Source organism: Cyprinus carpio, chromosome A13, assembly GCF_018340385.1.
Source record: "Cyprinus carpio isolate SPL01 chromosome A13, ASM1834038v1, whole genome shotgun sequence".
In the NCBI taxonomy this organism is placed as follows: domain Eukaryota; kingdom Metazoa; phylum Chordata; class Actinopteri; order Cypriniformes; family Cyprinidae; genus Cyprinus; species Cyprinus carpio.
The window spans coordinates 21,985,831-22,013,515 of NC_056584.1; the positions used below are offsets into that span (position 1 = coordinate 21,985,831).

At 35.7% G+C, this 27,685-nt stretch overlaps 1 protein-coding gene across 1 annotated transcript in view; it reads left to right on the forward strand.

The window, feature by feature from the left end:
• The first annotated feature begins 18,367 nt into the window (after nt 1–18,367).
• The window catches only part of LOC109100954 (collagen alpha-1(XIX) chain-like), a 31,522-nt gene continuing 22,204 nt past the window's right edge, over nt 18,368–27,685 (forward strand). The window contains exons 1-7 of the mRNA XM_042769607.1: nt 18,368–18,410; nt 18,874–18,927; nt 19,033–19,086; nt 21,130–21,174; nt 22,022–22,072; nt 22,183–22,227; nt 25,619–25,645. Coding sequence (XP_042625541.1) covers nt 18,390–18,410; nt 18,874–18,927; nt 19,033–19,086; nt 21,130–21,174; nt 22,022–22,072; nt 22,183–22,227; nt 25,619–25,645 — 297 coding nt within the window. The 5' untranslated portion in view covers nt 18,368–18,389. The remainder of the gene's footprint in view (nt 18,411–18,873; nt 18,928–19,032; nt 19,087–21,129; nt 21,175–22,021; nt 22,073–22,182; nt 22,228–25,618; nt 25,646–27,685) is intronic.

Here is a 27,685-nt window from a genome sequence, read left to right on the forward strand (position 1 = left end):
ACAGAAATTAACAGAAAAAAAAAAAAAAAAAATGTTCTAAATTACGGTCATTGTGACACGTTCCAAAGTTTTTTGGAAAGGAAACCGAAACAGCCCAGAGCACAGCAGAGAGCAGTTTTCTTTATTTTGCCAAAGCTTTACAGTTTTAATTATTTTGCAAAAGCTCGACAGCTTTGAATAATGTTCTGTATAACTAACCAGCATTGGTATGACCATCACACCGACGCCTTATGCACATACACAACATAATTTTGCTATATTGAAGAAACAAATAAAAAGTTACACTGCTCCGCTGTACAAAATTTGTTGCGTTCAGCATGACCGTGCCTCACTGTGCTGATGTCGATGAAAGTACAAACACTATATAATAAATAATATTTTAGCATCCAGATACGTCAGGAATATGGAAACATTTGGATTTGTGCCGAATGAGAGAGGTAGGCATCAGCTTCACCTTAAATTAATTTGTTTTTATAACTGTTTTTATACAAGTGTTTTTTTTTTAAAGAATACAGGAACAGAAACGTTAAAATATCGATTCTGCTCGGAGTGAACCGGTTGAATTTTATTTAATTTTTTTTCGTTTTCAAAGCCCTGTTATCAATGTTGAAAGTTTTTTTTTTTTTTGGAATTTATTTGAATTTTTTTTCGTTTTCAAAGCCCTGTTATCAATGTTGAAAGCAATTGTGCTGGTTCATAATTTTTTGAGAACTTTTTTTTTTTTTTCAGGTTTCTTTGATGAATAGAAAGCTCAAAATAACAGCATCGTTATTGAGGGGAGAATTTGAGGGGGGGTGGGGGGTGAGAACAAAATTTCTTGTTTGTTTTGCAGTTTTTGTTTGTCAAAGTTGAAGTTACAGTAACTAGCACCACCAACATCTTCTGCCATATTGAGAGTAGAGTGCACTGCATCAGTGCAGCACTGTTCATCAGCTTCATCTTTGCTCTCTGGTCACTAATAAGAAAACCTTTGAGAGCTGAGAAGCCAAATGCTTTTTGGTTGCACTTAGCACAAAATTTGCTGGTTTGGAACAGCATTGCCCGTGTCAATTAAATCAAAAGGGGGAGACGAAAGGCGCGATTTGACAGCAGGGCACAAAATCAATGATGCTGCCTGCTGTGTGAATCTCTAGCTAAATAGGAGAAGCGAGATGACTGTAGCCCTTTTAAACCAGTTTACAATGATTCATGAAGCCTGGAACACCTAAGAATCTGATGGGTTTTTTTTACCTGTTTTGAAACGGCTAATTATGATGATGGGCGACACAAATATAAACAGGCTTTTAAGAGTTTGATTATTCTCTCATGGTTTTCTCTTTAGTTTGTAATTTGATTGTAGCCGGCTCTGAATGGAGCGTGATGTTTAGAGCTAGCTCTGTTTTAATTAAGAATGTATAATTAATGGGGGGGGGTTCTGTCCAAAGAAAAAATAATGTTTGAACAAGTGTAGCCTAAATCCCATTTCAAGACTTTAATTACATTCTAGCTTCTGTAATGGTAATTAGTTGTTTTTCTGAGCTCAGTCCAGAGTACGTCAATGTATGGTTGTGCTCAACTGATTTCAGTGCTTTGTTTATTTAAGGAAAAAATAGTATTTATTGCTTGTGATTGGTATAGCTCACATTTTTTTCTGTCTTTAATTTGAAGTGAAATGTGATGTGACATACAGCCAAGTATGGTTGAAATGTGATGTGACATACAGCCAAGTATGGTGACTCCGTACTCAGAATTTGTGGCTCTGCTTTAACCCCATCCAAAGTGCACACACACAGCAGTGAACACACACACACACCGTGAACACACCCACCCGGAGCACCCGATGGGGCAGCCAGTTATGTATGTGGCCCCCGGGGGGCAGTTGGGGGGTTCGGTTCGCTCTTGCTCAAGGACAGGCACCGGATCAGGTCGTGGGTATTAGCCCGGCCATGAAGACCTCGAAACCCCACAACCTTAGGATTAGGAGTTAAAACTCTCTAAACCACTAGGCCACGACTTCCCCAGAGATGCATTTAATGTATTAAAAGATTGGCAAGAATCCTGAAAACAAAAATGATCTTGTTTTCCAACAGAAATATTAAACAGCACAATTGTTTTCAACACTGATAATGATAAGAAATGTTTCATGAGTACAAAATCAGCATATTAGAAGGATTCCTTATTAACTAGTCTTCAGTGTCATGTGGAGGGAAATAATGCTTCTGAAAATTCAACTTTGCCATCACCAGGAAATAATAACCATTGAATTTTAAAAGACATAAAAAACAAAAAAGAGTTATTTTAAATTGAATAATATTCGCATTATAATATATAGTTATAATATATATAATAGGGGGGCGGGGGGGGGGATAATAATAGATATCTATTTATTAAATAAATAAAAAACAGTTTTAAACAGGTGAACAGTAGGAGGCTTTTTTCAAATACAAGTGCACATACGAGCTATTATATATAACTATATCTTATATCGACCCCACACACTTTTGCATGATAGCGTACAGCTATTTAAGAAGGAGTTTGTAAAAATATAGTTTTCTGCTTTCATAATTTTTTTTATAATATAGTAGGGTTTATTTATTTATATTTAAAAAATAAACTAAAAATGTTATACTCCAAGATCAGTTTACCCAATATTGTGCAATAAATTATCTGTGTTTTAAAGTATTGTACTCATTAGCAACATTTCTAAACAACCTAAACTAAATGTCCAATGTTTCAATTCATGTTCCATTTCACTTAGGATGACGTATTAATCGGCAACTCCCTATGAAGGGTTTATGAAGATTGGCAGCTCACTAAGTTTTGGAGCAGAGCTCATATATTTTACATGCATTTATTCAGCACAATGAATAAATGTGCAAAACAGGAAAAAATTTTCATTTACAATTTCATTCTCTAGACCAACTTTGTCTTGAAGTTACATCAGGCCTCCCTGGTTATTTCAATCTTTATTCATAAACTTCTGCATATACAGATATAACACTGAAATGCAGAAGAGTGAATCCATGGATAACATCAACAAAACAATTTGACTTTCACCACAGACCTGAAAGCCGTCAGAATGATTGACAGGCTATTAAACCTGCTGGTAGTTAATGGGTTAAATGGAAAGCCTTGCCGTAAAGCACATTCAGAGTCCACCTCTAGTCCGTGATGCCCTCTTGCTGCAGTAAAAGGCTCTTGCCATTTTAAATGTCATAAGCCCTGGATTAATGTTAATCTCTCGCATAGAGGCTGTCCAGTTAAGAATGAGACAGGAAGCTTCTGTTTTATGCTTATGTGGAGATGTTGAGGTTATCACTGAACTGAGAACTAAGAGCGGAGCATGAGAAAGCATTAAATCATAACTGATAAGGTCTTTTTAATGATAATTCCATAAGAGCATGCAGGTCCTGGATTCATTCTGACACATGTACCCTGCAAAAGTGCAGTCAATGCTGTCTCATCATGGTAGTTTTTTCTTCATTAAGGTGATGACAGCACATGGACTTAGACTTTCCTGGAACTGTAAGTTTAGAGACCATTTCAAAATATTTTGAAAAAACTGATACATCTGAGACAATCAGTGAAAAAAGTTTCTTCCGTTTTTTTGTTTTGTTTTCTATATTTTTTTAAATTGAATTTTTTAAATTACAATTGATATTTTAGCTTAACACTGGTTATTTTTATTTTGATTTTTGCAAATGCCAAATCCAGGATTGCAAAATTAATCAGACAGAAAATAGGTATTCAGGGAGTTCCGTGTTATTATTCATTTACATCATAACATTGCTTTTTTCTGTTATTATTATGATTATTTAGCAACAATTAATCACTTTAATATAATACATTTGCAATGTAGTTGGAAAGGATTTTCACTCAGATGAGCTGTTTTACAATAGCATACTATTACAGTACATTAGTAAACTGACTCCCGCCCGTTGTGTACTTTTTTTTAAAATTATAATCATGCATTTCCATCCATGATAATCTCTATTCATTATTTTGTTTGTTTCCTCTTTTTATAATCCATGAGGGGGAAGGAGGTGAGAAAGGCCAGAAAGGAGAGAAAGGAGACCAGGTTAGTAGCCACATATTAGCATTGTTTGTCATGCATCCACAACAGATTCTAAGATCATTAAAATGTTGAACTTATGCAGAGAAGTTTTTTAAAAAGTCTGTTTTGGCAGCCTTGTCTTGAAATAAAAAGGAAAATATGAAAGCTGTGCTGAATCAATACAATGGACAGTCATTTTCAAAGCGCTCAATATACGGCTCTCTCTTCAATCTGTCAGATGTTTTTAAGAGACACAAAAGGTTTTTTAAAGGAAACATTTTGAAAGCACGGGCACATAAAAAAAGATATTTTTCAACCTGTAGGTCTCTTGAAAAATGTGTGATTTCATGCCATTGCAAAGCATTTTCTCTTTCACCAGGACCCACCAACTTTCACCAGGGTTGAAAAAAGGTTCTGAAGGCTCAAAAGGTCTACAGGTAAATAAGTGCACAAATGTTGTTCAATTTTGGCGCGTAATGCACACCGAAAAAACTGAACAAAAAAACTTTGTTACAGTGATCAGCATGTTACAGTATCAATGTTGAAAGGCTATTAGCTTTAAAAATAATAAATAACTAAAAAGTGACCTGTGTTTATTTTGGTTCATTCCAAGAAATGGTGATACAATTAACAATTTCTGAACATTGTCACATCATTTGATAGATTTAACTGTATTTAGTGTGTGTTTTTTTTTTATGTGTGTGTGTCTTTTTCTATAATAATAAATATATTATAATATTATGTAATTGTTTTTTAACTCTGATAAAGGGCAAAATACTGGAATTGCCTGGATTTGACAGGCGGCACCGAGGACTTGAGTTGTATGAACTTCCTGTCTCCATAAACCCTCCACTCTATGGCATCTTATGATTGGACCAGATAGAAAACAACATTAAAGTCTTTCTACTTTTAGTGTGATGGACTTATGCTGACCTTGTCAAACGGGTTGACCAGAAGAGATAGCTCCCTCTGAGTTACTGTCCAGTGCCAAAATCGCTTTCTTACGGGTGGCTTATTGCAGGGTAGTTCTTGCTGGGTTAAATGGGTTGTGGTGTATGTTACCAAGGTCTGATTGCGACCTTCATTTTAGTTAAGGACACCGATAGGGACCTCTTAGAATAGCAAACAACAGTAAAATGCTACGCAGCTGGTACAAAATCAATACCTGAAGCAAGAGTTTTTCAAAGCATGTTTTCATTTGCTGTCGCTCAGAGTTAGGCACAAACTGATTTCACATTTAGCTAATGACGTAGTTTCAAACTATGAAATAAGGTCCATGCTGCTTAAATAAAATATCTTGTATGTGTTCTTACAGGGGAAAGCAGGGTCCCAAAACTGGTCCCACTGGCATTTCGTGGTTCTTTCAGGAGACCCGTGGCTAGGAGCGGGTAAGCATATGAAATACCGTCCCACCACTGCTTGGGTAAATTTTAAACTGATCAGAAGTCTATTTTTGCCAGGCAATGCGTACTCTAAAATACTGTAAAATGAGGCCACTTGAGACATATTTAGGGACCAGAATCTCATACACTCTTAAAGGAGTGACCTACAAATGAAAATGTACTCACCCTTAGGCCATCCAAGATATAGATGTGTTTGTTTCTTCAATGGAACAAGTGTAGAATCCATTTCTTGTTTCTTCCATTGGAAAACAAATTGGGTAGATAAGCATTACATCACTTGCTCACCAAAGTATACTCTGCAGGGAGACATGGGTGCCATCAGAATGAGAGCAAAAACAGCTTCTGATCCTTTTTATTTTAGCTTTTTATCTGTAATTTAATCTTTCATTTTGACGGCACCCATTCACTACAGAGTAGTGAAGTGTAAGGTATAATGCTAAATTTCTCCAAATCTGTTCCAAAGAAGGAACAAGAAACAAACTCGTCTCAATCTTGCTGGCCTCTCGAGGGTATGACTAACATTTTTTCAGGAATTTTTTCGTTTTTGGGTGAGCTGTTCCTTTATGAACATAAAGGTTCCAAAAAAGGAGTTTTTGCAAGTAAGTGCCATAAAAAGAACAGTTTTTGGGGTTCCTTAGTTTTTTTTTTTTTTCCTTAGTTTGAAGCAACATTTTGATATCCTAAAGAAAACAATTAAGGGCCTGTTGTTGTGCAATTGAAAGATTCTTCACAGTACCATAGAGTTTTGCATGGGCAAACACACCACATGAAAATGTAAAAATCTAGATTTATTTTAATCACACCACTCCCCATCCTTTTAGTTTTTACCACTCACGTCACTCACAAAGAGCGTGAGCGAAAAAAGAACAGATGCACGTATTATCAATAACAAAGGCGAGAGGAAGGAACCTCGAACAAGGGTAAATGCAGAGCTTGGAAATTGTTGCAACAGACAATCAGTAATCAATTGTCGTACATCTGAAAATTATTTTCAGGGGATGGGTACATCTGATTCTCTACATGTGGGATGAAACCTGCATCAGCATCACAATCTTGTGCTCGGGGCACCTGCTTCTGCTAACGAGCATCTGCCTTTACTCCAAAAAGATGGAGCACAGGGATGGGGGATGTTAGGGATTCAAATCAAAAAGTGAAAAAAAAAAAGCGGGAACACTCGCTAAAGCTGATAGGCATGTGTCTTATCACTCCTGTTTTTTTTCAGGGCTCTCCCGGTGTGACAGCCAGGAAATGCCTGGCGAAAAAGATGGAATGAAAGGAGAAAAGGTACACAAGACCACTCTGTGAACTGGGGGCTGCATGTTTCTAATACAAAAGTGTTTTCCTTGTTTCTGCAGACGTTGAAGCAGTAGATCATGTTCAGAAGAATTTGTTCATAGTTTGCACCAGCTGTAAGCAGATATAAAGCTGTATGCTGAAATAGTTTTTTAAGTTGAGTTAAGTTTGAGTTAAGATCAATAGTAGGGTCACTTGAGGTATCTCAAGGAATTACTTCTTCCTGTTTGTTATTTATTGGGGTCCTTTGGAAGGCAAAATGTGACATGCCTGTAGAGATACTGGAGAGATAATGAAAATGGAAATCTAGTCTAAAGCATACTACTATCTCTGATCTGAAACTAGGCCTACAGCAAATTTGATCTTTAGATGATTTTAGAACTAAATAATGGCCGTTTACACTTTTCAGATTTATTTCCAAAATTCTCCCCATCAGTGAGTAACAACCTGAGGACTTAATATTAATAGTAATTAAAATATGAGTGATTAAGTAAAATTGCCTTTTTCTATAGGAACGTCCAGTAAAAAACATGTGCATCAGTATTTTTTTATAATTATTTTTTATTTTAAATTTTCATTTTCATTTTAGTTTGTGTATTTTTGTGCTTTTTTCTTTTTTTTTTTTTATTTATATTTATTTAATTTTACTTGTTTATATAAAATACCACACTGTTATTTTCACACTGTTTTAGAAGCATCACTACTTTAGTATTCCCCACACCAGACTGTTCCCAATGAAAGTTTTCACAGTTTTTTGGATGGCTCTTGTGTCTTCTTATCTGGCTGAAATCGAGTCTCTATGTAAGTTCTGGGAACATGGTATTTCATTTTGATGTTTTTATGTTGACTTTTTATTTTTTATCACTTTTAAATTTTAATTTTTAAATATTTATTTTTATTTATTTTTATTTCAGTATTAGTTTTAATAACTTAATAACATAAGTATTTTTTTTCATCCAATGTTTATATTATATTTTAATTGCGAAAAACATTTTAATGTTAAAAATAATTTTTTTAGTCATATTTTATTTTTATTTTTATTATGTACTGTATATATTCCCAATATTACTAATGTTGGTCTTATTTTTTAGTAGGCTAAGACATTGCATCATCACAGTAGGAAGGAGCCTTAAGTACATTTCATTTTTCCTCCTGTAATAATTCACATTTGTAAATATATTGTTAGACAAATAAATATTAAAGTTATGTGTGAGAAAGTCGACTGGCAAAAATGCATTGAAATATTTCACATGATCGCTCAATCACTGCAGCGTCCTTTAATAAAGTGAGCATGTTCAGCATAGAGTTTGTTTAGAGTGCTTTTTTTAGTCTCTTGCCTCACCTCTGAAGTTGCATGATGCGATATCTAGGTTGGTGGCATTTGCCCCAGATGTCTGTGATATTTAAGTCCAGCTCTTATTTTGTATGTGCGTGTGAAGGCAGGCATGTGTGCGCATTTGTGGGGTGCTCCTGAGGTGACAGCATCTCTAAATGCCAGCTGTCGGTGTGTGTTTTCAGGTGATGCAGGTGGAGCACCGGGACCGATAGGCCCCCCGGGCCTCAAGGGTGAACCTGGTGAGCCCTGCTCTGTCGGAATTTGCAATGGGGTAGGTACACAACACCATTCCTGTCTTTCTCTTTCACTTCACCTCCATGTTCCCCACTCAATATCTTCTCTTCCGGAACCCCTTATAGACACAAACAGAATATCACTCAACAACGTATCAACATCCCACCCCGCTTTGATGACAGCTCAGATTTAAGAGGCACATTGACAATGATGTTATGCACCTGTAAATCTGCGACACATTGCCACACATGCATTCTTCCTCTGCCAGCAGCCAGGGTTATTGATGACAGCTCCTTGTTTTCAGCTTTGACAATGAAATACTGTTCATGCTAATTCACCGCCTTTGGTAAACCTATCTTTAAAAAACGCCTTTTGCTGTGCCATCCTAAAACTGTACACGGCTGTCAGCTGTCCTCCCTGGAATGTTATAGATAGGGTTACATTTCTAGTATTCTAGTATAAACACTATTTAAAGACTGCATGAAAAAACTAGACAGTTGTGATCATCTTTTTCTTCCCTGTTGTGTTATATTTCCAAGTAAAGCGGCTTCTTAAACAAGAAAAAAAAAAACTGCAGAGCAGGACATGAGTTTTGTCCATCAGGAGAGGATGGGATCCATTGAATAGTCGTTTGCAATTGCGTTTTATTTCATGCTGACTTTAAGCAGTTTTCATGCTATTTAGCTGCCAGCCGAACTCTGACCTAAAAAATGAAATGTTTTGTGTTTGCGAGGGCGAAGGAGAGAAAAAGCACATTAACTGGGGCAGGGTGAGTGAGGGGCTCGGTCCAGGATGAAGCATCATAAAGCAATAGACAGAATGGGTTTTTGTGGGCAGACGAGCACCTTGTGTGATCAGCTGAATGATTTGCTGGATGGAAAATCAGTATACTACTGTAGCATGAAGGTCAGCCACCCGTTATATCCGCTGTTTTAGGGGAAAAAAGAAAAAAGAGAACAAGAAGAAATTTATATATACAGTAATTGAAAGAATGAAATCAAAAATTACGTGCTTGTTTTGCTCTTTATGATAATAATAATAATAATAATAATAATAATAATGTAATTATTTAAATTGAAAATGTAAATTATTATTAAATTTGAAGAAAAACCTTTACATTTTATTTGATCGTGAAAAGTATGTTAAATGCCTTATTATTATTATTTATTTATTTTATTATTCATTTGTATTACTATTATTTTAGTTAGTAGAAGAATTATTCGATACTTACTTTGACATTAAAAATGTAGGGTGAGGAATTTATACAAAATAAAAATAAAAAACTGATTGAATTAGTTAAATTGCAGAAAAAAAAAAACTTTACATTTTATTTTGATCATGAAATGTTAAATGCCTTATTATTCTTATTATTATTATTTATTATTATTATTATTATTATTATATTATTAATTATTATTATATTAATATTATCCATACTTAAATTGACAAGGGTTGCAAAAATGTTAGGGTGGAATGACATAATTAATTATGAATCGTAAATATTTACAGAGGTAATGGGAGTATAAAACTTGGAAGAAAAAAAACTTGATTTTTTACACTTGATATTTGATCATGAAAAAGTATAGAATTCAAATGCATATTATTATAATTTATTATTCTTCATTGGGCATACAAATAATTTTATATTATTTTATATAAGTTTTATAAGTTAGATAAACTTGTTGTGTTTTGAGAATATATCACATTTTAACGCCCCATTTTTTGTTCAGTATTATCCAACTTCTCACACAAAGGTCCTAACTGTATTTAATCAGCTCAATAGTATATTTAGTATCCTGTATTTTGACTTCATACGGTAATTCAAAAAAGTCGTAGTTTACCTACGTTCTGTGGTGGGCTTCTGCAATGCGAAAAAATGTCTTGCTAATCTAATTCTCTTCTCGCTGACCACAAAAATCAATTTTCCATCAGTGACATAATGCCAACTAACTGCTTAACTGTAACTCTTTCACCACTGTCGGCTTCCTGCAGTAATCAATTTGACCAATCACAAACCCACCGGAAAGAAAAACATTAAAAAATTTGCTGCGCTGTGTGAATTACAGGAAGCCTTCAAAGAGTCCTTCAGTATTGGCAATTGTTGAGCCGGTAAGCTGTCTTTTGATAAATACTTGTGTCTTGTCAAGCTGCAAGCCTACTAATTTAAAGTGTTTAAGAAAAAAAGTGGATTATTTATTTACCTGCTTATATAAAATATGATGCTGTTCTTTTAAAATGGTTTTTTTTTCAATAGCATTACTACTTTAGTATTCCCAAACACTGATTTTCAGGACTCTTCCTATGATGAATAGTTTCTCAGTTCTGACTTAGGGTTCTAGGTCTTCTTATCTGGCTTGAAACTGAGTCTTATGTAAGTTCTAGTAATAATGGTATTTCATTGAGTTTTGTGTTTCATCTCTTGTTTGCACTAGGAGGAGGTGTGTCTGGTCTTCGGGGGTTGCGGCCCTAAGGTAAGGTCACTGTGAGAGATTCTTTTTAAAGTTATCAGATTTTGCGTTTGTGTAGTTTTTATCTTTAAAACAGGAAACATCCCCAGTCATATTTCCCTGTGCTGTGCTTTGTCTTTTAGTCCACTTTTTTTTTCATGGTGTGATAAGAAATGTCAGCCTTATGAATAATGTTGATTACCACAGAAAACCGTTTGTCCGTGGTAATAGAGCTTAAGCTTAACTTGTTGTATTAAACAACCCGAACATTTATTTTAAGCCAGTTATAAATGCTTGTCATAAAAATGATTTGCTTATGCAGAACGCTTTGTTAAATCTCTTATTTTACTGCTGTGTAAAGCATCTGTTTTGTTTAAGGGTTGATTTTAAATGTGTATTACTACAAACTGCCCTGAAGATGTTCATGAGCTTTGCTGTATGGCAAGACAAACCAAATCATTTTTAAACCACATTAAGTTATTCAGCCAAGCCTTATTGTCGAAACCTTGCACTTACTTTGACTGTGTTTTGTGAATTTTTGGAGTTAATTTCGTTTGGCTGAAATGAACCTTTTTTGCTCTCTATCAGGGTGAACGAGGTGTTCCGGGAGTACCTGGAGATGCTGGGAGAGAAAGGAGAACCTGGGGATTGGAATCACTGGACCCCCTGTAAGTACCTGCTTCAAGAATTTTAACTTCACAAACACTCAGATTGTCTTCATTTTAAAGGATTATTTTTCACAACAAAAACCAAAAATCCTGTCATTTACCACTGTCATGTTGTTCCAAACTTTCTTTTGTGGAACACAAAGCTGAAAAATTTTCAGTCTGTTTCCATCACCACAATAATATGGTACAGCATCAAAAGATTGAAATATAGTGTACAAGTCAAATGAACAACTGTTTATGGTAACTGTTTGTCAGAATTGGAGCTTGGCAATGGCTTTGTTCTGTTCCACTGCTGAGTCATACAGGTTTGGCAACTGACAAACACAAAGTTCACACTATATAAAAGCATTTCAAGTAGCTCTAGATTTTAGCATTTATAATTGAAGCATTTCAAGTAGCTCTAGATTTTAGCATTTATAATTGTTTTGTATATCCAGACTGAAAAACAATATTAATAGGACAAGGTGACATTATTAATAGAAAAATTATATTCATTTATTTATTGACTTATTTGTTAATTTATTTTCTGTAGGGTCTGATTGGAACTAAAGGCGAACCAGGAATTCAGGTATTAATAAGATAAAGTTAACATCCGAAAATCAACAAATTACATGTCCGACCAAGCATGTAAATGAGATATCATTAATGTACTGTAGGTTGGGAGAAAATATTCATTCACCGATGCATCGCGATTAGAGACTAGAGACAATCACGGCGGGCTTCATTGCACAGGATATGTGCTGTGAGACACGTGCACATTGCTTGGACATTATGTGTGTGTGCTTCCACCCGCCGTTATTATTTCAGTGTTTTACTTTAGGATAATGCTTTTTGTCATTTATGCGGTTCTCGAATGCAGTATGTATTAGATGCAGGAACTTACTTGACTGACAGACTTTCAAAGTGCACTTTGTTTTTGTTTGTCCTGAAGCTTGATCGCCGGCTGTGGTTAAATGCACTTGCATCCTCCGAATACTTTTAGGATACAAATAGTTGATGTAAACACACAGTCAGGCATGTTTTTCAGAACAGGACAAAAAATCTGATTTGTTTGAAATAGATCCTGTGCATGAGTATGTGAATGGCAGCCTATTGAAATAGCTGCCACTGTCTATGATGGAAGAAAAAGGAAAAACCCATAACTATGATTGCCTGTAAGCTTTTTCGAATACTTTAAGCACTCTTGTAGATACTGCCAAGTACGTTTTGTTTACTCACTTGTTATTGTCTTCCCCCCCCTTTATTACTTTATGTTTGCTTGTGTTTTGAATCTATATTTAGTTATATTTATATTTAGTTGATTACCAATTTAGTTGATTGATAAATTTGAATTTGATATAAAATTTAAATGAAAATATAGCCATGTGCAGTAATGTTTTAAAATTGAGGATGCGACGCATCGTGATGCATCGTGAAATCGAATTGAATCTAATCGTTGACATGATAATCGTAATCGAATCGAATCACGAAACCAGTCAAGATTCACACCCCTATAATGTACTTATACATTGATATTACATATTTTTTAAGATGTTAAAAAAGTTTCACAGTCAGCGGTTGAAAATCTAGATTTGTGGTTGTTAAAAAAAAAAAATGTTGAAAGCCAGTGAATTTACCATGATGGCTGTTATTTAGGGCTGCAACAATTTAATAGAAGTTTCTAATCGCGATTAGATTATGGGATGCCACAATTAACGTAATCGTTTAAAGCGGGCAATTAATCGTTCAAAGTTCACGTTATGTTATTCCTTGCATTGCTTAAGATATGTTTTGTTTCTTCTTGCTACATGTTATTTCGTTAAGGGTTTTTCCATTGTTTTTTAGTGTTGTGGTTTTATAATATAATTTAAAGAGACAAAACCAATCTGATGTATATTTGACATTTGGGGCTTAATACACTTAAAAAAAGCCCTAAAGTTTTTCAGTTATAGGTGTGTTTCAAGGCTTTTTTTGATTTCATCTAACAAATGCGGAATGCATTTGCATTTTGCAATAAAAACAATGGTATAAACATCATTCAATGTAAATTGTGATAATCGTCATTAATAACATCGTATTACAGTAATGTCAACAATTATGATATTTTCGTCATAATCGTTCGCAGCCCTATGTTATTTTCACAGGGGTCCTCTGTGGACCTGCAGGACAAGGTGGGAGTGCAAGGAATTATGGTGAGAACCAAGGCTTTTATTAATTTACCTTTAAATCCACAAAACTTGGAACAAGGTGAAAATATCCAACAAATATTTCTATATGTAAAGAATTATTTACTATATAAACAGAATACTTTTTTTCAAATACCATTGAATATCCTTTATATTCATATGACTGTTTTTGTGTCCTTAAATCGAAAGGACCTTCCAGGCCCACAAAGGCAGACCAGGACCCCCTGGACCCCCTGGCGAACCGGTTCGTTAAACATGTTTTTTTTTTTTTGTTTTTACTAACATGCGTGGATATTTGCCTTTTTCTGGACATTCCTAGAAACAATAAGTGAATATCCAGCGGTACAACATTAATATGTTTGTTTTTTGATCTGCTAATGAAAATAGTCGAATTACAATACTGACACAGCACTCCATGGGGAATAAAATTAATATTTGTTTGTGACTGTCTGTCTCAATTTTCTACCTGTTGTATCTAATGCTGCTCTAAAATAATGTTCTTTTTCAGGGACAGCACTTACCTTATTGTTGGGAGACATGGGACATTACTTGAAGGTACTGGTTTTCAACCAGCTATCTCTGCTCCTATAGATGTTTTTTTTTTTTTTTTACTTGCAGGCAGTCTAGTGGAATGCTAGCCGTTAATAGTAAGAAGTATGATGAACAGAGCGAATAAAAATAAAATAAAAGATGCAGAGAATTTACAGCAAGGTGCGTGTATGCACACCAAAAAGTTTCCTTTTGTAGATTCATATCAGCAGACTTTTGCAGACCTGTTGAAACCTGGCCCATCTTCAAATGTGAAGGTGTTTAAAAACTCTAGTTTAACTCCTTTTTCCCTTCAGTCAGATCACCTGTTGTGTTGCTCTTAAGGTCAGATCCTTAGGACCCCGTGTAACCTAGAGGAAGCATTTTTTTTTTCCTCTGTTTGATAAACCAGAAGATTTCGACAAACACTTGCCTTTCCTATTATACACAATATTTTAGTAACAAAACACAAATGAGGGAATGTAGCCAGTGGGGATATTAAAGCCCGTTTTTGATCTGAAATCGCTCTTGTGAATAACCTTTTTAAGGCTTATTATATTTTATTCATTCATTGTCCCGCTCTGTTGCTCTCTTTCAACACTCTTTACATTTCCAATGTAAGATTCAGCACTTAGAAAAGAAACGACAACATCTTTAACTTTCACTCTCACTGCTCTCCCCTTTTCATTTTTCCATATAAATACTTTCCTGTTCTTGTCTTCCTCCACTGCTGTCTTGCTGTAGGCCATCTATCAATACAATTCTCTCTATGCCGTACTGAAGAAACTTCTAACAAGATAAATGCCCATTTTTGTTCAAGTACTGATGCAGTGAGATTCTAGGACTGAACCTGGTTTTTCAAACACAACAACAAACAGAGGGCTACTTTATAGTGAGCGTTATGCACTTTAAATCATCTCCAGTTTGGATTTTGATGTCGTTTATCATATACAAAGAAAAGGGCAATGCATTAAAACATTACTTCTAAATGTTGTCAAGAACAAGCAAGTTCATGACCCTGCTTGTCATGCAGATTTTGAACAGAGTCACAACTGTCCAATGTCACCCCATAAATAAATAAATATGTTGTGAGGGCATTCTCTTGTTCTACCTAAATGAAAATAAATAAAATAAGTTATGAGGACAAATGGGTAACATACTACCAGAAATCATTTGAATAAAATAAAAAATAAATAAAAATGTTTAGCGTTAGTCAAGCCCAGTCCCTCGTATTATTAAAAATGTTTTTCATCCTCGAAGACCTACAAGAGGAGAAATATGCAATCATGCACATGTTTGGTTTTTTTTTTTACACAACAACAAGCACTGTAGTGATTTATATACTTGCCAATTTTAAAAAGCACCATAAATATACTCTAAAAAAATTGTGCTTGGTCTATGACTTAAGCCATATGGACTTTTTTTACACACACACCATTGTTTTTTTAAAAAAAAAACGTTTCAATAACAACTCTTTTAAGCATAAGCATTTTTTTTCCTTATTTGGCTTTATTACTTATCATGCAGTGTTTATATATATTATAACTATATATCTATATATATATATATATATACAAATATATATATATAGGTAAATACTATATACATAATATACAAATATGGGTTATGTATGATGATCAGATCTCATTCACAGTTTAATGGGCGAAATCTAAATAATGGTCAAACACAAGCTCTTTTCTTTTTTTTGTTTTTTTTTATGGATTTTCCACCCTATTGAATCCTTTTGACTGGGTACGAATTTCCTCTTTCTCTCTTCTACTGTTATAGCTCCACATGATCATGATCGGTCTGTGATCACATGTCAGTTTGCTAATTGGTCAGTCTTGCGACAAACAACACCCAATAAATGTGGTTTTACCTGAATTCACCCCTGCACGTATTGAGCAGTCCGGACTAAGGCACTAGTAAATTGCTACCTTCAGATACGCTGGTTCCACGTACGAAAAGTGCATCCAATGTGAAATGTCAATGCAATCCTTACAACCCATAATGGTAAACAATTGGTATGCTTCACAGGTATACAGTTTTAAAACTCTAAAGAGGCAGAATAGAAAAAGGCTGCTTACGTAGCCCCGGCGTTTCAAACCCTGGTTTTGAAAGCACCTTTGCTTTCTGATTCTCTCCTGTTCTCTCTGTAATCAATGGGCAAATGTATTTGAGGTGAAATGGCATCAGGCTGGCAAGGTTAAAATCTTGGGGAAAAGGGCTTTGAAAAAAAAATGCTTGTCCCTAGAATGCATGCCTTTTATCAATTGTTTCTGTCTGTGAAATTGTTTTTTGTACTTTTGGGTTTGACCTTTTAGCGTTTTTTAGCTGTGTTGGAAGCTAGATTTGCCGTGCCGGATGTGTCTATTAGAGCTGGTATAAGCATTAAATCCATACTGGCAAACATGAATCTTACACTAATAGTAATAAAAGTCAGAAGCAGATAAACCTGTCTAGAGCTCATGAGCACAAAAAAGGACAAAAGGGTACACATTTAGTGTTTTTCCACAGTGTGAGTGGAGGTAAACTGGTGCCATGTTTTACATCAGTTGTCTTTAAGAAGATATGGAGATGGAGGTCAAATTAATCCTTCTCATCATATTTCGAATATCTACTATAAAATTATAAGAAGAATTTATGACATAATCATTAACTTCTCAAAATGTCAACATCGTCCATTTCAAGTTGAATCAGTTGTAAGTTGAATCATTGTTGATTATTTTGAAACCATTAAAATATAAAGATGAATAAGATCATTTACAAATGCACAGTACCCATTTCAGAACTCCAGATTGTTGCATATATATTCAGGACTTTCATATTCAGCTAAATAGGTTTTATATGTTTTATTTTAATATTTCCTGCATTCTAAGGCATACTATTACTGTTAGTTGACCAATTGACAAAAATTTTAGTATCTGTCGCAGTTAGTCCACAAAAATATTTCTCTGCTACCATTTTGCTTCATTTTAATTGTTTTTTAGACCAATAATTTACTGTTTTATACATTAGCAAATCATTAAGATGTATGATATGTATTTTAAAACTGGAAAAGTTTGCATTTAAAATAAAACTCATTTTACCTGCCAAATTTTAGTTTGATATGCATTGATTGTTTCAGCATTCGAGAAAATCCTTTAATTTTTCTCATCTGCATCATTTAATCACAGGCAGCTGTATATGATGGATCCTTTATGAATATGTGGACCTAAAAAAGCTTAATTTTGAGATGTGTTGCATCCTGAGCTTATCTGAACAGAAGGAGAATGAGATTAAAAAAGAGAAAGTGGGATTTCTGCACCTTATATTGTGTGTGTTTGTGATTTTGGCAGAACGCCTGCAGTGTGTGTCAGACCAGAGTACCAGGATTGCCAGGGCAGAAAGGAGAAAAAGGTTCCCTTGGAACTCCAGGTATCCCAGGAATGGATGGAGAAAAGGTACAATTTTAATCTCCTCATTAATTAATATTCTGTTCTTCCACCTAAAATTCCCTAGCACTGATTTCTGTCATCTTTTCTGGCTTATGCAATTAACAAATTGTTTATGGAGGGCACCATTGTAGACACAAATACACCAGACATTTCTGCAGTCCAGTTATTTGATATGAATGTGTATATAATATGATACGAAGTTTTTAATCCTGGTCCTTACATGAGCTTGTGCTCTCATTCTTTGAAACAAATCCCGCTTTGTATGATATTTAATTATTTAACATGATGACATCCATAGATTAATTCATAGATTAACTGTGGCCTAAGTGTTCAAATACTTTGCTGCACTACTGCATAGTCTGACATGTGTCTGTCTTGTGGATCTGGCTCCTTATGTTCTGGGTTGGCATTTACAGGGGGATCAGGGTCTTCGGGGCCCAGCTGGTAATCCTGGAAAAGAGGGTCCGAAGGTAAGCCGCCCCTAAAATCAGAGATTAGAGAAGAGAGGAATCGTTTGATTGGCAGACATATGAGCTTTAGCTATAATTCTGGAAGTGCATTTCCTCTGTTACAACAAGGCATTGCAGGGCAAAATATATTACACATGGTGCAACAGTAGCAAATAATGTAGCAAATAATGGTTTGCATACTTGTACAGTCGAGTGCCTGAATGTGAGACATTCAGTGACAGGCAAGAATTGAGGCCAGAGATAAACATTAATAATATATGAGAGCATTCTTAGAGAGAAACTAAATCAAAAGATTGTACTTACTGTCTCAACTATTTTCCATCTGTCTCGTTGTCATATAGGCAAAAGAAGGGTGAGAGAGGCTTTGCTGGTCCGATGGGGGACAAGGGTGATGAGGTGAGTAATCAGAGTTACACGGTGCAATGCGACAAATCTAAACTAATCCTGTTCAGTTAGTGGAGTTGTCTGATGCATCATAGTTGACTACTGTACTGCTGCTTGTGTAACTAAATTTTCCAGACTCTGCATTTTAAATGAAGTGATTTTATTTGTTTGACCAGTTTGCTGTTTGCATAGGTATTTAAATGTACTTCTGGCGTTTATATCATCAGTTTATGTCTGGTTGTTTTGTAAACATTTGCATTTGAAGCAATATTAACATTGTATTGAAATGTATTTGCTACTCTACAGTTGGACCAATGGATTTTCATTAAAAAATAAATAAATAATAAGTAATTTTAATTTTGTGTTGTTAAAGTTTATCCTCAATCTCATAGTTAATTGGTCCAAGGTTAGAGAATGCATTATCATACAATACAAGTATCACTACAATTGTTTTTGTCTATTTCTCTATTCCCAGGGGTCCCCAGGTGTGCCAGGATTGCCTGGATCCACAGGCCGCATGGGTCCACAGGTGAGAATTTTCCAACAAAAATAAATGTTATCATGACTTGAATGGCTTTTTTTCCTAGAGATGTACATAACAAAAATAACCTCATGCATATTCCTCTGCATTTAGGGACTTATTGGCAGACCAGGACCTGTTGGGTCCTCAGGACCAAAGGGAGAACGGGTAATCATAATCAAGTGATCATTTCTGCTTTAAGATTTAAAAATAGTATTAAAGGGTTACTCCACCCCAAAATTAAAATTTTGTCATTAATCACTTACCCCCATGTTGTTCCAAACCCGTAAAAGCTCTGTCCATCTTCAGAACACAATTTAAGATATTTTACATGAAAACCGGGAGCCTTGTGACTGTCCCATTGACTGCCAAGTAAATTACACTGTCAAGGTCCAGAAAAGTATGAAAGACATCGTCAGAATAGTCCATCTGCCATCAGTGATTCAACCATAACCAGAGTATGTGAGCGGAGCGGAGTGGGAGCGGAGCGGAGCGCGGAGTAGAGCGGTGTGATTTTGACTGAAGTGATTTTTTAAAAGTCGGAGCGTCGTGGTTTTCACTCGCTCCAAGAGCACTCCACCACCGCTCCATCATGAGTACAATTCATGCCAACGTCCTGTAACATAACTGCATATTAAGCAAGAATTCATATATGTTAAACATATTTAGCTATAGCTTGATACAGATGGATCTCTCAAATCAAAATATTAGAATGACGGCAATAGCCGAGCGGGAAAAGTTACAGGCTAGTTTCTCAAGGAGTTTGTCTGGTTTTTTTACTGAATATTTTCGGATTAAAGCATGATTTAAACTATTTTTACTCGAAGAAAACAAAAAGAACGACTTTATTCAACAATTTGTCTCCTCTGTGTCTCTCCGCATCACCATTGTGCCATTTTGGAGAATATCAGCTGAATGCAAGCAGCATACGCTCTTCTGTGTCAGCCGTGACACATGCATTTTCTACGTGTATTTAGCTTTGATTTGAATGAAAACAGCGCATCCGGGACAGTCACAAGCCTCCTAACCAAAAACCAAAAAATCTTAAACCAAATACCAAATACCAATTAAGCTTTTACGGGTTTGGAACGACATGGGGGTAAGTGATTAATGACAAAATTTTAATTTTAGGGTGGAAGTACCTTAAAAAAAAAAAAAAAAATGTTATTTAAAACCCAGACATACTATAATTATTTGTGGAACACAGCGAGAAGTTTGCAAACTGTTTATGCTATACTTTGCCATAGAATATATGTTATAGACATGGATAATGTCTAGTGCATAAGTAAACACTAGATTTGAGGGCTGCTATTGAGAGAAAAAAAAAAGAAAGAATAATGAAAAATTTGGACCGTTTCTTTCACAAAATGATCATATGTTCTCAGAAGGCCAGAAATATAGTGCAAATATAGTGCACTTTCATGATGGCTTTGTATCTTTTTTTTTAATCTTTAAAATGGTTCATTAGGTCGGTGCCTTTAGCCTTGTGGGCAGCATGCTGACATAACAGCACCATTGCGTTAGGGGTGTCTCGAGTTTGAGTCCCGACTCAAGGACCTTTCCTGATCCCCAATCTCTCTCGCACTTCACTTCCTGTCAGTTATGATCTGTCCTATTGTATTAAAGGCGAAAATTCCAAAAAATAAATCTTTAAAATGGTTCAATTTGTATTCCACATAAGAAAGTTATACAGGTTTAGTACAATATGAGAGTGAGTAAATAATATTTTTTAAATGTTTTGATTATAGACTAAACAAAATAAAATAAAATTGTTTATTTGTTATACTGTATATATAATCTTAAATGTGTTTAAAAATTCCAGAGTTAAACTGATTTTTAGAGTGGGTTAAAAACAAAATGTAAGGCACATCTTTTTCTCATTTTTCACTTTTCCAAACATTATAATTCTTTGACCCCATCTGCATCTGTATGGGTCACTCACACTGCCTGATAAATGGCTGGATAATACTCGGTTAGCGGGAGATAGTGAATATGATGCTCAGTGTGTTTGACAAGCTAGTGGTGTGCCCTGCAGTGTGCAGATATGCACTAGAAAGGGATAGATGCATTTTTCATCGGTTTTCATCAGCTGGTCGGCTTCACTGAGAGCCAATCCAATAGAGCCAAGGGGCACCAAGTGTATCCTTAAAACTTCCAAGTGCTCTATCTGACACCTGTTAATATTCACAACATTTGCTAACACTGTTCCAGGGTAGCGAAGGACCGCAAGGCAGACCTGGACCTCCTGGACCCCCTGTAAGTTCTGAATTAAAGTGTGCATTTTCTACACCACTAGAAATTGCAAACATAATTGCAAAAATAACAAATGCTTTCCTACAGGTTTCCATAACTCTTCCCACTGTCTGTCACTGGTCGCCAAACAGATAGCTCCGCCCCAATCTAGCATCACATGGTTAGAGTTTTGAATACAATAAGCAATGTTTTGCACCAGTATTTATCCTTTTTGTTAAATCAGCCTACAAGTGGTAAATTCATAGTTCTCTCTGCATATAAAGATGGAATGGGAAAAACAATTTTACATAGAAAAAAAAATCAGCTATAAATGAGATGGGTATAAGTAAGATGGGTATTTGATTAAAGTGTGCTTTAATCAAATAATATACTTTTTTGAATACTTATATTTGTAGTTTCATACAAGTTCAGACCTAAATATTAGCTTCAGCAGCCCACGTAACCATGTGGCTGTCATTTCAGTGAACATGAAATATGCAAAATCTATTTTCTTCAACACTCCAGCTCATTTCAGACATACATAAGAAAATGAAAAACTGAAATGTATACAGTATGCAATGCTCTAATACATTAAATTGACAGCCATAATTTTATAACCACATTAGTGGCCCAAGAAATCCAAACAAAATGACAATTTTAGACTCCTATTATATATTGTTTCCCTTATGATTTTATAGCTTGGTGAATGATAAATAAGAAGAAGAATCTCATTGACTTGTATTTGAAGGAGGAACCTATTACATATCTGGAAACCATAATATCATATTGATTTGGGAGGGTTATTTCGACTTGAGCCAATAAGCAACCACCTAGCAACATGCTAAAAATCTTGTAAATGTGTTCTTTTCAGGGTGTCCCATATGCAGAGGGCAATGGGATGAGCAGTCTCTATAAGCTTCAGGTAAAACTTTAACCTGATACTAAAACACAATCACAGTATTTTAGTATGTAACATATATGTCATATTGTTCACACTTCATAAACTGCAATAATCCTTTTTATTATTTACAGAATGGCGCAGCTAATACAGGTCAACCTGGACCACCAGGGCCCCCGGTATGTGTCGTATTTTTTAAATTATGTCCCATATTTAATAAATAGCTCTTTGAACGTAACCCACCACAGGGAATCAGTTGTATCACTTTTAATGAAGTTTAAATGTCAATACACAAAGAAGCTTCAATGATTTGGGAATCTGTATTCGGTTTGGCTGCTGTCCGCCCCTGATTTCAAGAGGTTTACACAGCATGTATTGAAGGACGGATCACGGCCACACAGACACAAATCTGAAACTCAGACAATGACAGTAGCCCAAAGGGAGAAGGGGGAAAAAACCATCACACATACTCAACAAAGTAGCTGCTTGTAAAGAAGGGGTAATTGAAATGCAGCACTTTAACGGGGAAAAAAAGAAATATATATAAAAAAGCTTTTCTGCCCTAGTGGAATCATCCGATTAGCTTATCAACACAGTGACATCCACACTTATCTAGTCTTTATGTAATGTGTCCATCCTTTCCATGAAGAACAAGAGTGTATTCCCTCCTGGGCCATCTTTACCAGACTGCCCAGAACTCTGAAAAATTCTAAACCCTTATCAGTAGGTCTGAAAGAGGACACTCTCCAATCTCCCTCCTCACTGCGATAGACTCAAGGAGCTGCTTACAAGTCCCTGGGGGTGTTTTGTTTCGGTTTATCCTCAACTGAACTTGTTCTAAGTGGGACGTGACACCTCCTGTTAATGTGCCGCAGCTGGAGGAGACCACACTTAGATAAAGCACACTTAAAATTACATTGAACTTCATTTGAACAATCAAGAGGCTTGTTTTTGGAAGAACGAATGATGTTACAGGGTTGTGTTAGCATGCAGAGTCATGATATAGCTCTCTGGTGTGCTAAAGGGTAAAATTAGCTTTTGAATGTAATATTCAATCTCATTTTATTGGAGGAAATAAGGAAAATTGGAGGCACTCTTGGCTGTCATCTCAAAAACTGGTTAAATTTGCCTCAATTCACTTTAGTGTTTTTATTTTATGTCCAATGCAGCTCGGTTTGGCTTTGTTTCTGAACCTAGCATGCTTCATCACTAACTATGGTCTACAAAGGCAGCATCCTAAGCATTATTGAACCTCACAAGTGAATGATTTGAAACTCTACATAGAAATATACAGTCATTCATGCACAGCACACATCCTGCCTTAAATTGTTAAAGGGGTCATATGAAGCGATTTCAAATTTTCCTTTCTCTTTGGAGTGTTACAAGCTCTTGGTGAATAAAGAAGATCTGTGAAGTTGCAAAAACTAAAGTCTCAAATCCAAAGAGATATTCTTTATAAAAGTTAACACTTGTCCACTCCCCCCGAAACGGCTCGTTCTAAAACACCCCCACATATCTACGTCAGTATGTTGGAAGATTTGCATAACGCCCAGATGTTTACGCAAAGAAAGAAGGCGTACCTTTAATACTTGTTGTAGTATTGTTGCTGCCGCTGCCGCCATGGCCATGTCTTATAGACGCTGTGTGTTTCACTGTGAAAGCGAAACTACTTTGTTTGGCCTTCCAAAAGAGGACTATATCCGCTTCATCATGCCTGGAGCTGATCCGTGCTGGTCGCTGAGGAAATACATCAACTTTGCACTGTGGATCGCTGAATTGGATTAACCGTGGACAAAGCGGAGTTCAGCCCGGGGTCGTCACATGTGGTTTTTGCAAGACCAAGGTACTCTCCTTCGTAGAATCCACCTGCTGCACCGCTCTCAAGCCGGCCGCGGTGTGTGATGCTGTTTCGTTGAGAAAGCGAAACTACTTTGTTTTTGCCTTTCAAAAGAAGACACGACTAGAAATCATGTTTATATCACGTTTATAGTGGGTTTTATGTTTATGTCTCGTCGCTCCGGCCAGACAAGTCATCACAATATGTAAAGAGGCGTAACATTTCCATCACATGCCTGAGGCATTCGGCCAATCACAACGCACTGGATAGCTGGCCAATCACAGCACACCTCGCTTTTCAGAGGAATGAGCCTTGTAAAAATCGACGCGTTTCAGAAGGCGGGGCATAGAGGAGAAACAATGATGTACATAGGGTGACCAGACGTCCCGAAAAATTCGGGACAGTCCCGAAATCTAAACTGTTGTCCCGAATCCCGAATCTGGCCCTAATTGTCCCTAAATTATACTAAATCTTGAGTAGTTATTGTCTGATAAACATTAAAAACTGTCTGCGGAGGTTGAGTTGTCCTGCAACCAGCCCTCGCCAGCTACTCAATGGCTGCAGCATCTTTTTTCTAAGTTCTAAAAAAATACAGCATAGGCAGCTAGGTGCGAATTTAGATATGCATTGATAAGCTAATTTTCATTCACTCCGTTGGCATGGCTGGTGTACCAGAACCCCAACACGCTGTTAAAAAGCAAAAACGATGAAGAGAGAGCAAGTTGCTGCAGCCGCGAGGAGGACAGTGATGCACGCATAAAGGAGTGACTGATTGTTCGCGACACTGTGTACAAAAAAATACTTCACTACACAATTATTTCGTTATTTTCGTTTAAGCTTATTAGCGTTAGGCTATACAGAAAGGTCTGATTTACGCACTGTTACTTACAACAGTCATTGTTTTTTTTTGTTTTTTTCACAATGACATTTGAGTTCATGATTGTAATGTTGTTGTTTTGTTTTTTTGTGGCAGACTAAAGACTAATGACAGACTGTTGATCTTTGATTAAAAATATGGTTCAAATTCAAAATCCATTATCATATACTACACACCACAAAGCTTAATATTATAGAAGCCCCCCATCCCGTTACCCCAGACACCATGATATCATTAGTTGTTTTTATCAAATTAACTGTTGGGAAGAAAACCTCCCATAACATTTCCCAAAATGCCTCCTCCATCGTAACAAAATTATATAATCAGTGGATGCAAAATAAGTCATAAACTAATCTAATAATATTAATAAAACGTCTAAAAAAAAATTATAAAAAATAATAATCTAATCAGTCGAGTAAAAATGTATTCTAAATATGAATTGTTAATTACATAATGTAATTGTTTGTTGTAAACTTCCTAGCATTCCTTTCTTGTGTGATTCAAATCCAGTAAATTCTACTTCCTGTCATACCAATTAAACTTCCTGGGGTACGTTGTCAGTTTCATTCAAATTCACACATAAAATGCAAAAGATCCAATTCTTAAATTCTGAGTTGTGCTCTACCCTGTTAGACTGACAGCTCACTCGGCTTTGGAACAGAATTCTGTCAGCATAATTCCCTCGTGGGTCTTTTGTTTGACAGTCACTTGATTGTGTTACTGTTTGACAGCAAATCTAAGCAGATGTCATCCAGCTAATTACACAGATTGGATTAATTGATAGCACACATAGCACATAGCAGTAAGGTCAAATAAGGTCAGTTTCACAGGCTAATTTTGTGCTTTTGATTTCCAGGGGCCCAAAGGAGATGAAGGAAGGATGGTGAGTGTTGCGTCGCTGTGATTTGTATTGAATGGTCTTCTGTCTTTCCATGTCTATAGATTGAGAGAAACAGGTCTGGCCAGCACTTGCTTTCTGGCTAGTCTCCATTAATCACAGCTCCTGGCTCTGAAGTAGCCCGCGAGCAGCCAAGCACGACAGTTTAGTCACACAGCAATCTCAACAACAAAAGAAGTGATCAGGAACGGCGCCTAAATCAAATTGTCGGCGCATATTTTTTTGCCTGTGGGAGATTTTGTGAACGCAGTACATGCACAGCCCCCAACAAAAACACATGCACGACAACGACAGATCCCTACAATAGCAATAATGCAGCTCCAGCAGCCAAAAAGCTGGCACTTCCTGTTCTCTTGGGTGCAATTTTGATATTTTTATTGTTTCTTTTTTTGCAAAATGATTTTTCCAGCGGCATGCTAATTTGACATTTGAATAAATGTTCCCAGCAGTCTCCAGAATTGCCCCCATCTGTCTCCAGTCGATCCTCTTTCTGGTCCCATGTAGGTCTGCTCTCTGTTATACATGGCAGTCTACATGTGCGACAATTACTGCCGCAATCCGTCTCGGTTGCGGGGCCCGTTAACGTGGCGCACGCTGCTGTCCGTCAATAGCGACTGAGCCATGAGACGAATGTAATATATGATGCTTGTACTCAGATTTTTCAGCACTCTGTGGACGGGTTCAGTGTGGAGAAGCAGCCAGTCATTTGGGGTGAATTATGAGCTGCTCTGTTTGCGGCGAAGTACGTATGATTTATTAACACGGCAGGCTAAATGAAAATGGAAGGAGGAAAGTAAATGCTTTGTCAGGATGGTAATACGACAGAATTAGAGTTAACTTGACGCACTTGTCAGGATGAAGATAAATATGTGGGTTTTAATTGAAATAATCAGTGACATGCTGGAAAAATGGCGTTTGGTGTTTGTTGAGCTGCTAAAATACATTACACAACCAGTCTGGTAGCTACACTGTGGTAATCTTCTCCATCAGTCGCTTTGACCTGGAAATACATTTTGAGTTCCACTGAATGAAACGCGAAAGTCACAGCTTTCTAAAGATATCATTTTTTCTACTCCAAACCATTGCTGTGATATAATCTTTTAAGAGTATTTATTTTAAACTTTGGGTACTTTTGTGGCCCAGGGGGTTGATTTATATTATATATATGTTTAATTCTTATATGTGTGTGTGTGTCTGTGTGTGTGTATTTGAAGGTAACATTAAATTGACTTGGAAACTTTTTACCATGCTTTCATCATTTAGTTGTACTGCTTTTTAAATGCTATATGTATAGATTTGATTGTTTTACCTTTGTCCCAGAGCCAGAACATCCAATCTTCAGAATATCCAGCTAATCTATCATAAAAATATATATAAATATTACATTTTGAAACTATCATATTATAAATGAAAAGTAAAAATGAACCATTTTAATATTTGAGTGAAAATGCTGGATCATGCAAAGCAGTGTAATGGCTGCTGAAAATTCAGCTTTGTCATCATATGAAAAAAATACATATTAAAAATATAATAAAGTAGAAAACAGTTATTTTTAACTGTAATAATATTTATATTAGTCTTATTTACTGTATATTGTAATATTAAATCATATAAATTAAGCCTTGTTGAGCATAAGCCACTTCCAAACAAGAATAAATCTTAATTATATACTGTATATATAGAATATGTGTTTTTTTTTTTTTTTTTTTTTTTTTTTTTACAATACAAAAACAAATCTGGCTATTAAATTAGCTTTATTAAAACAAAGGAGTTGTCAGGTTTTTTTTGTGTTTTGTTTTGTTTTTTTCTCTAAATTTTCATTCTGTTAAATAGAACATTTGGGATGTATTGGAAATGACACTGTGATAAACATTTTCATTACAGTTCTAAAAGTCCACAGGGCTAATTTAGGATTTTTTTAATATATTTATATATATATATTTTTTTGGTTTGTTTGTTTTGTTTTTGGAATTTTGAGAAAAGTTTTAAACAGTTTGAAAGTCCAGATTTGTTTACTCAAATTAC